General features: G+C 44.2%; 1 protein-coding gene across 1 annotated transcript in view; it reads left to right on the top strand.

Moving 5' to 3' along the window:
* Positions 1-6,085: 6,085 nt before the first annotated feature.
* Positions 6,086-13,126, top strand: part of FKBP9 (FKBP prolyl isomerase 9) — a 41,012-nt gene continuing 33,971 nt past the window's right edge. The window contains exon 1 of the mRNA XM_080932091.1: positions 6,086-6,408. Within this exon, the coding sequence (XP_080788217.1) occupies positions 6,188-6,408 (221 nt within the window). The 5' untranslated portion in view covers positions 6,086-6,187. The remainder of the gene's footprint in view (positions 6,409-13,126) is intronic.

Genomic DNA, 13,126 nt, shown 5'->3' with positions numbered 1-13,126 from the left:
CATTTTGGCATAATACTATATAAACATATTTTTGTAGTACTTAATTCTTTTAGAGGTTTGATAGTATGCATTGAAATCCTACTAGTTACCATAAGCAAAACGTACATGTAGAACAGAACATAACATGGAAACAGTCAGAGTTTTCTTGGTGTGAGTAGATTTTTGAATACCAAAAATTGCCACAAGGCTATATTCCTAGATCTTGGATTATTAATGATTTAAGGTCTAGGTGTACCACATTCTGAGAGGGTGCTATACACTTATTTTTTTTTTCCTAAGAAGTACTGAGGCTTTCACTTTTTGGCCTTTGTTTTTCTTGAGCTTCATATGGCCTGTGAGTTGTTTCTGGGGTGTTCAGAGCTTTCTGGGGTTAGTATCCAATTATCAGTGACTGCATATTATGTCTGTTTTTTTGTGACTGGGTTACCTCACTCAGGATGATATTCTCTAGATACATCCATTTTCCTAGGAATTTCATAAAGTCATTTTTAATAGCTGAGTAGTAATCCATTGTGTAAATATACCACTAATTTTGTATCCATTCATCTACTGAAGGACTTTCCAGCTTCTGGCTATTATAAATAGAGCTGTAATGAACATGGTGGTGCATGTGTCTTTATTGTATATTGGAGCATCATTGGGGTATATGCCCAGAAGTGGAATAACTGGGTCTTCAGGTAGAACTATGTCCAATTTTGTGAGGAACCGCCAGACTGATTTCCAGAGTGGTTGTACCAGCTTACAAACCCACCAACAATTTTCTACATGACCCTAGGCAGGCTTCTACCATGATGTAGTATGTATGTGTTCATTCAAAATGGTAGTCTTAGCATTGAAGACTTAAACATTGAAATGCCAATTATCTTTGAAAAATCCATTATCTTTATGTCCTACAATATCCACTATTCAGCCAGGAGTAATTTTTGTGTGTAAAAATAAACAAATATATACATTTTATTATTTCACAAACTTGGTTTATTTTCTAATAAATGGTAAACAAAATGCATATCATTGTTTTAAAATAAAACTCCTTATGATTTGTCATCAGTAAATGTTTGATTTATGTGCCTACTTTATATATTTATGTGCCATAGTGAAAGAGATCGTGTGTAGAAAAAGCTTAAGAATTTCTGGTATAAAACATCAGAAATTATTATGTGTCTTTCTAACTGCTACTGGCCCATTAATATAAATGTAATTCTTGGGAAGGGAGTTCTACACCCTCCCTTGTTCTCATATATCTAAATAACTGTTAATTGTTTCTGTACCAGTTCTAGTACATTTTAGCTCCCAAATAAAGACACAAAGACCTGGTACTTTTTTTCCCTATTAACTATCTATCTATCTATCTATCTATCTATCTATCTATCTATCTATCTATCTATCTATTTACAATCTAGTCATTGTCCCTCCTCCCTGTCCCTCTTCCCTGTGTGTGTGTGTAGGTGGGGGGACTTGGACAAGCTCGTGCATGCTGCCTGTGTGTCTCAGTGTTCTGGGGGGGGGGTCTCAGGGTCCCAGATTAGTTGAGATGACTGGTGTTCCTATGGGGTCACTCTCCTCTTCTGCTTCTTTCATTCTTCCCCTACTCTAACCACAGGGGTCTTGACTTTGGTCCAATGGTTGGCTGTGAGTATCTGAGTTTGTCTCAGTCAGCTGCTGGTTGGACTTCTTAGAGGACAGCCATGGTTGGCTCCTGTCTGGAAGTACAGTACAGCATCAGTAGTAGTGTCAGGACTTGGAGACTCTCCGTGAGCTGTCTCTTTAGTTGAGCTGGTCACTAGATCTCCTTTCTCTCTGTCTCTTCTCCATTTCTGTCTCTGCAGTTCTTTTAGACAGGAACACTTCTGGGTCAGAAATTTTCACTGTGGGTTGGTAATACCATCCCTTCTCTTGAGGACCTGTCTGCTTACTGGAGGTGGACTTCTTGTTCCCTCTCTCTACTGATGGACATTTTGGCTAAGGTCACTCCCATTGAGTCCTGAGAGTCTCCTACATCCCAAGTCTCAGGTACTTTCTAGAGGGTATCCCTGCCCTCCACCTTTTGCAGTTGCATCTTTCCATTCATTCTGCTGTTCATCTGAGCTTATCTCCTGTCCCCCCCAACTTGATTCTGTTCCCCCTTTCCTCTCCATTCCCCTCTCCTACCCTGACCCCTCCCTCCCTCTGCCTCCTGTGATTATTTTCTTTCCCCTTCTAAGTAGGATTGAAACATCCTCACTTGGCCTTTTTGCTTGTTAAACTTAAATTCTGTGGGTTGTATCCTAGGTTTTCTGCACTTTTGGGCTAATACACACTTAGTAGTGAGTTCATAATGCATATGTTCTTTTGGGTTTGGGCTACCTCACTCAGAATGATGACTTCTAGTTCCATCCATTCGCCTGCAAAACTCATGATGTCCTTATACTTAATAGCTGAATAGCATTCCATTGTGCAAATGAATCACATTTTCTGTATCTGTTCTTCATTTGAGGGATATGGGGGTGGTTTCCAGCTTCTGGCTATGACAAAAAGGCCACTATGCACATCATTGAGGCGTGTCCCTGTGGTATGGTGGGGCATCTTTTGGGTATATGCCCAAGAGTGAGACCTGGTACTTTTATTAATAAGATGCAAGGCTAGGCTGGGAAGGTTCTGAGTTACTCTCACCGTCTAAGGCTGCCTATTTCCCAGCCACATGGTCCTTTACCTTAAATCTGAGTCTTGTCCTGGCTCACTCTGCTCTGTGTGTGTTCTCATGGCAACTCTTCCTAATCCTTCCTCGTGATATATTCATACCTTTTCTCCCCATGGTCCTTCCCTCTCATCTCTCTGGGACACCTTGGCTGGGATCAGAAGTCCCATCCTATTCTCTTCTGCTCAGCTAATAGGCTGAATAGCTCTTTCATTAACCAATCAACTTTTACATAACATAGAGTCCTAGAGACTGGAGATAGCTGACCATGCAGTTCTCTGGACTGAAATCAGCATCTGACTACACAGTGCACAAAAACATCTCCCAACACATGAATATCCCTTTCCCACTCCTCCCCTTTTCTATACCCTTCCCATGTTCTGGTGACTTCCTACTCTCCTCCTCTTCCTCCTTCCTCCTATTTTCCTTCTCCTTTCACTTCTCTTTCTGCTGGGCATTGGATCAGTTTGGGCAGGTTAGGCATGACCGATATATGTATATATATTTTCTTTTTTGAAATGAACTGTTCAATTTCTACACGTTAACATGTGTGGTATCTATTCTTCTCTGTTTGACTTGCTTTTTTAACATAATGCTTCTAAGACCCATCCTTGTTTCTGCAAATGATGTCATTTCATTCTTCTAAAGCATGTTGCAACAATCGTGCTAGTGCAGGTGTCTCATTGAGACTGGGATTTCAATTCCTCGGGGTATACACTTAGTATGGAATAACTGGATCATGTGATAGTCCCAGCATTTCCTGTTTTTTCTGTAGTCCTGGATATTGGATCAAGTGCCTTACCACTGACACATTCCCAGCCTCGTCCTCATTCTTTGTTAAGAGACGGCATCTTGCTAAGTTCCTTGATCAGAATTCATTCCGTAGCACAAGCAGGCCTGGGACTTCCATTCTTACTGCTTCAGGCTCCAGGTAGCTCCTTCATGGGCTTGTGCTCCCAGGTCCACCTCAGACGGTAGTATCACTTCTAGATGTTGAGTAACCTCCTATTTCCCCAAACAGCAATAATAATTTATAGTTTCATTAAGAATGTAGAAGTTTCTCTCCCCACATCCTCACAGCATGCTTTTGTTCTTTTCGATGACAGCCATTTGAGTTGAAGTGATACCTTATTATACATCTTTACATTTTTATTTATTTAAAAAGTTATGTGTAGGAGTGTTTGGTCTACATGTATGTTGGTGAACCACATGTGTGCATAAAGCCTGAAGAGGCCATAGGAAGGTATCAGACCCTCTGGAATGAATGTTGCTGATTGTTTCGAGCTGCCATGTAGGTGGTGGGAACTGAACCAGAGTCCTCTGGAAGATCAGCAACTGCTATTAATCACTGAGCCATGTCTTCTGCCCTTTCATTATGGTTTTGATGTGCCTTTCTTTGATTAGTGTTGTTGAACATAAATAAAAACCTTGACAAAAAAATACACACATGCACAAATTCATTTGTCCTCGAGAAACGTGTTTGTTTTCTCATTTATTTATGCGTTTGCTTATTTATTGTGGAGCTAGGGTTTGAACCCAGGACCTTGCACATAGGTAAGGCAGGTGGATGTTGTCACAGACTAAACCACTTTCCAGGCCCCTTGAATGTTTTCTAATTGGAATATTTACTGTTGATTTTGGAGGGGGAGGTGATGAATCGCGATTCTTATATTTTAAAAATGAATCCCTTGTGGGATGAACAGGACACAAAGTTTATCTTTCCATCTGGAGGCTGTGTCTGTTGTTTTCTTTCCTTGAACATGCTTTTTGTTTTTTTCTTTTTAATACCAACTTTAGATTTAATAGAATCCTATGTGTCTTTCACTTTTGCCTGCCATGCTTTTGGAGTCTTATAAAAATCATTATTGAGACCAATGTCCTGAAGTGTTTAGGTTTTCTTTTTTAAAGATAAATCTTTATTTATATTTACTTCAGGTGTATGAGTGTTTTGCTTGCCTGTGTATCTCTGCATCAGATCTGCAATGCCCACAGCAGCCAGGAGAAGGCCTAAGATCCCCTGGAACTGGAGTTAAGGTCAGTTGTGAGCTGTCACGTGGGTGCTGGGTATTGAATCCAGGTCCACCTACCTATGCATGACTCTGAGAAGCCTTTCCTTTGCCTAGTATCCATTACCAAGGATTCGTGAGACAAGAGTTCAATCCCTAGCATGCACACGTATATACAGCCATCTGATTTTCAATAAGGCAGCAAGAATACCCTCTGGAAAAAGGACCTTCTCTTTTGTGAATGGTGCTAGGAAACTGAATATGCTTCCATGCTGGATAAACTGGAATCGTATCTCTTGCTGTATACAAAGTTCAATTCCAAATGGATCGAGATCTTAAATATAAGCCATGAAACTACTGGGAAAAAGCTGGAAGGGAGCCCTGAAAAGGTGGCTCAGCGATTAAGAGCACAGGCTCGGAGTAAAGAGAGGTTTTGATTGATTCTCAGGTTGCTTGATTCTAAAGTAGATTGTGGTCTTGATCTTCAGGGTCCAGGGAAGCAATGTGGAATGAATGCATTTTCTTTCCTTGTCTTTTCTTTTTGTTGATTTAGCTTGAAGCTAAGTTAGTATGGATTTCTCTTTTCCTCTATCCTTTGCTCTGTAACTTAGGGCACACCACTAGGAAAACTGATAACATTTTTTTCATTGTAGCTTCTTATTAGATCGCTGGATTCTAATAATAAGCTTTATACTAATTTTTAAAGTGTCTTGTTTTTTCTTCACTTTGCAGATGTCTCTGAAACATTGTTAACTCGGCTCACTCAGGTGACTGTTGTACTCCATTTGCTTACGTTTTATTTAGCGCCTTTGCATTAAAAAAAAAAACCCTCATTTGGTGCCCGTTGTTTATTTTTTTCGTTCGTTGGTGTCTTGACTAGGTTTTGGCATCTGGCTTATTTGGCAGCTTTTCAGAAACGAATTGAGAAAGCTCGGTTGATTTACTATTAGCATTCCAAAGTTTTAATAAATCGAGGATGCATTTAACTAGCGGTAACTCTGGTCAACTTCTCACATGTTCAGGAACTCACTGTCGCTGACCACATTAGCTCAAGGCAACTCAAAAACATCCCGAGGGATAGTTCCAGCCTGTTTATTGTGTACACTCCAGTAACTAAGTCTAAAAAAAAAAAAAAAAAACTTTTAAGCTTCCTTCCTTTCACAGAGCAGCCGGGGTAACTGGATCTGCTGCCACGTAGGAGTCTCTTGGGACCCGCAGTGCTCTGGCGCGGGTCCTGGCAGAAGGAGCGGTCCTCTCCCGGCTTCTGGAGGATGGGGAGGGCAGAGGAATTCCCAAGCTCCGTTGTCTGGGCCGGTCGACGCCCCTCCGGCTGGGCGCGGCTCCGCCCCTCGGACTGGGCGTAGCTCCTCCCCTCGGCCGGGCAGGGGGCGGACGTGGGGCTGGGGGCGGGCGCTGCGGCCCGGGGCGAGCCGGGAGACCTTTCCACGTTTGCACCGCCGCGGCGCGCCCAGTCTTGCCCCTCGTCTTCCCCTGTTCAGGCCGCGCGATGGCATTCGGGGCCCGGGACTGGCGGCGCCGGTCCCTGCTCCTGCTGCTGCTCTGGGTGACCGGACAGGCGGCTCCGGTGTTGGGCCTGGCTGTGAGCTCGGAGCTTCAGATCCAGCGGAGCTTCGTGCCTGATGAATGTCCGCGCACGGTGCGCAGCGGCGACTTCGTGCGCTACCACTATGTGGGGACTTTCCTCGACGGTCAGAAGTTCGACTCCAGGTACCCCGTGACCCCTCACTCCCCAAGGACCTCCATCAGCCCGCCCCTGACCCCTCCGCAGCCCTCCCCAGTCCCCTGAAAGTGGACTGAACCTTCCGTCCGCGACCACAGCGGTAGGTGGGACCTTGAGATTGCGGACAGGACAGTTCCTCCTTTCCTCTTGCCCCGCACAGCGGCACACGCTTTTCAGACATGTAAAATGGCCACTCAACTAGACCTCCAAGAGTGGGTGATGCCCGCCCGCCTCCTTGATGGTCCCTCTTGATTGGTCCCTAGGTTTCATCCCTGGATTGTCTAGTGAACCCAGCCTTAGCTCTGACGACTGGGAGGAGGAGGTAGGTGTCCCATAATCTCAGCCACTGTACTGAACTATTGAGATGTTAGGCATCGGTCTGTTTCGTTTATATATAAATATGCATGAGCTCATTTAAATCTTTGGGGAGTTACAAGAAGAACCTTGTGTTCATTTTTTTTTTTTTTTTTTTTTAAACCAACCAAGTAACCAAGACCAACAAGGTCTGTGCAAACATTGAATTCAGGCTATGGGAATTCAAATGCTGTGCCTGTGTGTACCTCCCGTCCCTCCCCTTCCGGCTTTACAAAAAACTGCGGGAAAGGTGGCCTGGAGCAGCCCTGTGGGCTTGCCCACATAACCTCAGCTCACTTCAGACTTTTTCGGGCTGCTGTTACTAACCCTGGGCTGTGCCCTCGTAAGTCCATTAGGCAGGGAACTGTTGAGCCTTTGATATGTGCTTGAATGGGTTCCTGTATAAATACAAGCAGGCACACTTCTCTTTTATGAAATTCCAGGGAAAAGCATTTTAGTTTGTTGGTACTATGTGGCACAAAGCAGATGCTTAGATATGGTCATCCTTAGTGTTAATTATTTTGGGGTATACACTGGGAGATTGAACCCAGGGCTGCACATTCTAGCCAAGCTCTACTGCGGAGTTATATCCCCAGACCTGGATACCGTTGTTTCAGTTGTAGCTTTTATACCAACCTAGCTTTATTGAGGTATTCCTATGCTATGCCGTTCTCCTAGAATGCACAGGGCTCATGAGATAGATGACTCAGTGGTTAAGGTACTCGTTGACAAGCCTGATGGCCTAAGTTCAGCCCCTGGGATGCTCATAGTGGAAGGAAAAAATCGACTCCCATAAGTTATCCTCTGACCTCCACGAGAATGTCATGGCACACCCCATATAAATTAATAATGTGTAAAAACAAAACCCTAAAAACATAGATTATATGCTTATAAGTTTTTTTTTTGAACATACATTTCATTTCTTTTGGATATATACCCAGGAGTGGAATTGTTGAATCAAATGGAGCAGATATCTAGGTTTTTGAGGCCCAGAATCTCAAAAGTATCTAACAGTTGTTTTCTATAATTTCCTCCCTCCGTCATTGTTCCTAGTTCTTCATGTTCTTTTTGAACATTTTAGTTGTCTTTTTAAAAATTATATTTCCTGGATGTGGTGGTACACACCTTTAATCCCAGCATTTGAGAGGCAGAGGCAGGCAGGTCTACATGTTTGAAGCCAGCCTGGTATACCTGTGTTTCAGGATAGCCAGAGCCACATAGCAAGACTCTGTCTTACAAAACCAAACAACAACAACAATGGAAAAATAAACAAGAAAGAAACAAACAAAAACCAACAACAAAAATCATTTATATACAGACACACATTTATTTATTTATTTATTTATTTATTTATTTATTTATTTATTTATTTATTGTGTGGGGGTGTGCATATGTGTGCATGTGTGTATGTTTGTGTGTGTATGAATCTACACCTATACACGCATATGCATGCCACAGTGCAAGCAAAGGTGGAGGTCAGAGCTCAGCTTGGGGGTGTTAATTCTCTCCTTGTACTACGTGCATTCTGGGGATTGAACTCAGCGTGCTGGGCTTGTTGGCAATCTCTGTTCCTGGCTGAGCCGTATTGCTGACCCATCATCAAGGTTTCGATCTTCATTTCAGTAAAGAGGTTGAGCATCTGTTCCTGTGCTTGTCGGTTGTATAGCTTTGATCTGTTCCTTTCATTATAAAGTAATTGAACTAATAATTCCCATTAGAACAAGTTCTTCCCTCTAGGGATGACTGATAGGACAGTAGGGAGAGCAATGGCACAACAATAGCATTTACGCGCTATCTACCCTTAAGAGTTCTAGTCTTACACACTTCTCTCTGAGACTGTCATTTAGTGCAGGTAAGTCATTACAAAATGTCGAGACTGGAAGAAGAAGAATAGCAGAGCTTGCTTGCTCTCACAAGAGGCCATACCTAGATTCACCCTGTGCCTTCACAGAATTCACCTACCCTCAGAAGACAGCCAGGAAGATACCTCATTACAGAATAAGAAAGGAAGGCTGAGAATATCCAAATGACTTGCCCAAGACCCCTGAGAATTGGGTGGTCATGCGGGAATCTTAATGCAGGCAGTTTATGACTGTAATCTATGTTCTGTAATCTGCCATGAAAATAGTGGAAGAAAAGCAAGAAGCAATGGACTCACACAGAAGGCTTAACTATATGTTATGTGTGTGCAAGAGATGGGGGTGGTCAGGATGGAGTTCCTAGATTGCCAGTTAAGACCTAAGGAAGAGCAAAATGAACTAGGGAGGAGCTTAGGAGGAGAATTTGGTGGGGGGAGGTGGTATGGCTGATAGTACCGTTTGGAGGGGGTGCATGGTGTCACCAAAGCGAGGCCTGGTTGGTGTGGTTTCAGTGAGAGTGGGGCAGTGACAAGTGGGGAAAGTAAGAGGAAGCTGGAGGGAAAGATTTAAAAACATTAGATTGGCTTTAAAAACTGTTAATCGACATAGAATTGCACATATTTATAGGAAACACATAATGTAACAGCCAGGAGCCAGCCAGCTTTGGTGAGATTTTGGTTTCTGGCTATTGAGGTTTGGACCTTGTCTAAGGAGAGTAGGAAGTCCATGAAGACTTTGGGTCCTGGGGCTCAGGGATCATATTTCCCTCTCAGAAGTGGCTGCCAAGGGAGATGGACTGCGAAGGAATGGCTCTCTCTCTGGTCTCTATTGCTTTGGGATTTGTGGAATGTTAGGATATGAGGGTGAAAGTCTTTTTGTAATTAAAAATTTTTTTTAAATTATTTTTTTTACTTATGTGTTTGTGTGTGGATATGAGCATATGCATATCCAGTATTTGCTCAGAGGTCAGAGGTGTGGGATCCTCAGGAGCTGGAGTTACAGGCAGTTATGTGCTGCCTGAGGTTAGCACTGGGAACAAGACCCATGACTGCTTAAATAGCAATATGAAAATTTCCACTGGACCATCTTCTCTCCAGCCTGAAACGTTGGTGGCCTTGTACAAAGTGTGTGTAGAGAGGAAAGAAATCTAGAAGTTTGGACGTTAGCTGCCTTGGTGGTTTTGCCAGAAGAAACTGGCAACTGTCAGGCTGATGAGATGGCTCAGTGGGTAGAGGTGCCGCCTCTCCTGGTGATGTACGTGCCCCCACCTCCAATAAGTAACTGATAACAAGGAAAAGAAAGTGAGGACTGGTGCTCTGAGTAGAGTTAGAAACAGCAGGAGAACCCTGTACCACAGTTTTCTTGCTGTTGTTGTGTTGTTTTGTGTTCTTTTGCTGTGTCTTTGTCAGACACTTGAAGACAATGGGCCTTTTCTGCCTATGGACATTCACAGTTACAAAGATGTCCGCTCCTGGCCACTGCTTTGGACGTGGCTTTGTTTAGCCCCCATGGGCTTGTTAATGTGCCCCCGTGTCCACTGTTGCAGAGGCAAGCAGATGCAGCTTCCACCTGCTGGCGCTGTGAAGCTCCTGGCCAGCCTTTCCAGCTTCATCCAATTTCTAGGTGTGAGAGTAAGGGAAACAACACTTGTGGGTACTCTTGATTTCCTCCTGGGACTAAACCATTTTCATTATCCTGGCAAGAAGTCCTCTCTCTGGTTCATTTGCAGCCTTCCAGCCTGTCTGCAGACCTCCAGGATGCAGGCATTTGATCCATACCCACTGTGTTGGTAGGTAGGTCAGCTTGTGCTGCTCTGAGCTTTCAAACTAAATGCATCCAAATCACCTACAGCGATTGTTACAGTTTCTGTCTTGCTAGCTCTGGAGGTTTGGGTCCAAGAAGCATTTGCATTTGAGACAAGTTCCCTACTGCCTCAGCTGTCCAGAAGATAGGACTTTGGGAACCTTTGCTCTCCAAGAATTATAGATTTGATGGAGCTCAGTTCACCACGTTTCCAGTCAGTTACGAACTCGTTTATTCGTTAAGCAGATACTTATTGAGTGACTACTCTTCCAGGTTCTAGAGATGGGGTAGTGATTAAAACAGAACCCCTGACCTTATGAAGCTTACATTTCTACTGGAAGAACACATATGCTCTAAGTTACACAGCGACATAGAAGTTGTTCTGAGCTGTAGAGATGGAGAGAGCAGAGGGAGGCTGAAGTGGGGGATGAAGCACGAGTCTTAGACAGGTGTGATTACATTGGCCATCTGGATAATAAATAACTTCTAGACTCCGAGGTAGAGGACACTCTGTGTCTCATATAAGTCAGTGGCATACCGAGACTGCCAAGTGAAGGGCAGGTATCTGTGCCTCTGCCAGTTCCAATAGGGGGGGGGGGTTCTGTCTGCTGGGGAAGGCTTTGGGGGAGAACCTGATGCTTCAGATAGGTCCCGAGTATTGATGGGATTTTATTTCTTCACTGTAGAGAGTATGCTTAAGAAAGAAAGGTGTGCGTAAAGCTTAGGCATGAACAGTATCGTGCTCAAAGAACAGAAGAAGGAAGAAGTCCTTGATAATTAGATCAGGAGGTGTGGAGGAGCCATTCCATAGAAGGCCTGTTAGCTATTAGAGGTATTTGTGTAGAGGAATAGTATCCAGGAGGCCTTCAGTGGATAGATTATGAACAAGGAACCCCAGTGATGAGTCTCGTTGCAAAATTATTTTGCATAGTTATTCAATTAAGTTTCTAATGTTGGGATATAACAGAATAGGCACAGAGGAAAGCCATGTCCTTGTTATGGCTGAGAAGAGAACACAAACCAGTTCCAGCTGCCTAGAACAAAGTGCAGAGGGAATTTATTGAACTCATCTTTGATGCTGTAAGAAAATTCCAGAAACATGAGCTGAGAAGGCTGTCTCCAGATCCCCAAGGGACTGCATGGGAGGTTTCCTCAAACGAAAGCCAGCTTTTCCACACTGTACCCATGACCAACCAGCCTCTATCTCAAAATCAGATTCCTGGGAGAGGATTTGGTTGGTTGCATGTGGGTGAGGTGCCTCCCGTATAGGCATTCAGCTATAAATCTGCTTAAGTTGGCTCATTGCTTCAGTAGGCCTCGTTCTCTGAGAAGAGCCACACTGGGCTGAATAGCACCTGGGTGGACTGGGAGAAATGATTACCAGCTAGTCAGGGCACGCTCACGTAGGCAGGCAGTATTTAAAGCGTGAGTGTATTTGGCAGAGGAGATGATGCTAGGGTGCTGCTGGTGAGGTATGAGCCTTGGGGCTGCTTCTGAATTAGGAGAAAGTACTCTTCCTAGGAAGGTCCCTGGAGGCCACTGGCAGGCTGTCAAGCTTCCCACCCTGGGAAGATATGTTGGCAGGACTTTGATTCTGTGGGGGCATTGCAGGTTACCCTGCTTTCATATGAATGGCTTGACTTTGGGTGTGTTTTTCTGACCCAACCCTTGTTATGAGTTACCTATGGGAACGTAACTTTTTAATTTGTGCAGTTAGTTGCCTTAGAGTAATACCCTTTAACAGAACGGGACAGCTTGACTGTGCTTTGAAGCGTTTCCTTAGTATTTTAATGTGCCGAAGGTCATCCCATGTCCTGCCTGCTCTTCTGGCCTTCTCTTCCTTCATCGTGACCTTCTTTCATTTTTCCATCTGGGCAGTAGACAGGTAGCTTGCCAGATCATTTACTGGTGTCTTATACTGCCAGGTCCCATTCGCTGCTGGTTGACGTGGCTATTTGGGACTAATGCTCTTAACGTGTCTGGAGGCCGAGCCACCTCTGGGAGTGTATGTGCAGATCGTGGTAGGCAGGGAAGTCAGACCTTGCCTGTCCTTCGGTCTGCAGTGGAGGGATGTCTCCAGGGGATGGGGAGAGTCATCCTGCAAGGAGGGTTTTAGTTCACTAGGGGCAGCTATATCAGGACCACAGTTGCTATGTGAAACAGATCCCATGTGAGGCAGACGTGGATATTCTTTGTTTTGTGTTGTTTTGGGATAGGATTGGGAGGATTCCCTGTGCCATCCCAGCTGGACTTAATTAAACCTGACATCTTCCTGCCCTAGTCTCTAAAGTATGGGGATTGCAAACGTTTGTCTCTGTCTTAGTCAGGGTTTCTATTCCTGCACAAAACATCATGACCAAGAAGCAAGTTGGGGAGGAAAGGGTTTATTCAGCTTATACTTCCATATCGCTGTTCATCATCAGAGGAAGTCAGGACTGGAACTCAAGCAGGTCAGGAAGCAGGAGCTGATGCAGAAACTATGGAGGGATGTTAGTTACTGGCTTGCTTCCCCTGGCTTGCTCAGCCTGCTTTCCTATAGAACCCAGGTCTACCAGCCCGGGGATGGCACCACCCACAATGGGCTGGGCCCTCCCCGCTTGATCACTAGTTGAGAAAATGCCTTACAGCTGGATCTCATGGAGGCATTTCCTCAACTGTGGCTCCTTTCTCTGTGGTTAATTCCAGCTTG

Source organism: Micromys minutus (assembly GCF_963924665.1).
Source record: "Micromys minutus genome assembly, chromosome: 18".
In the NCBI taxonomy this organism is placed as follows: domain Eukaryota; kingdom Metazoa; phylum Chordata; class Mammalia; order Rodentia; family Muridae; genus Micromys; species Micromys minutus.
Note: the sequence above shows the minus strand (reverse complement) of the source record. Positions and strands in the feature narration are given on the sequence as shown.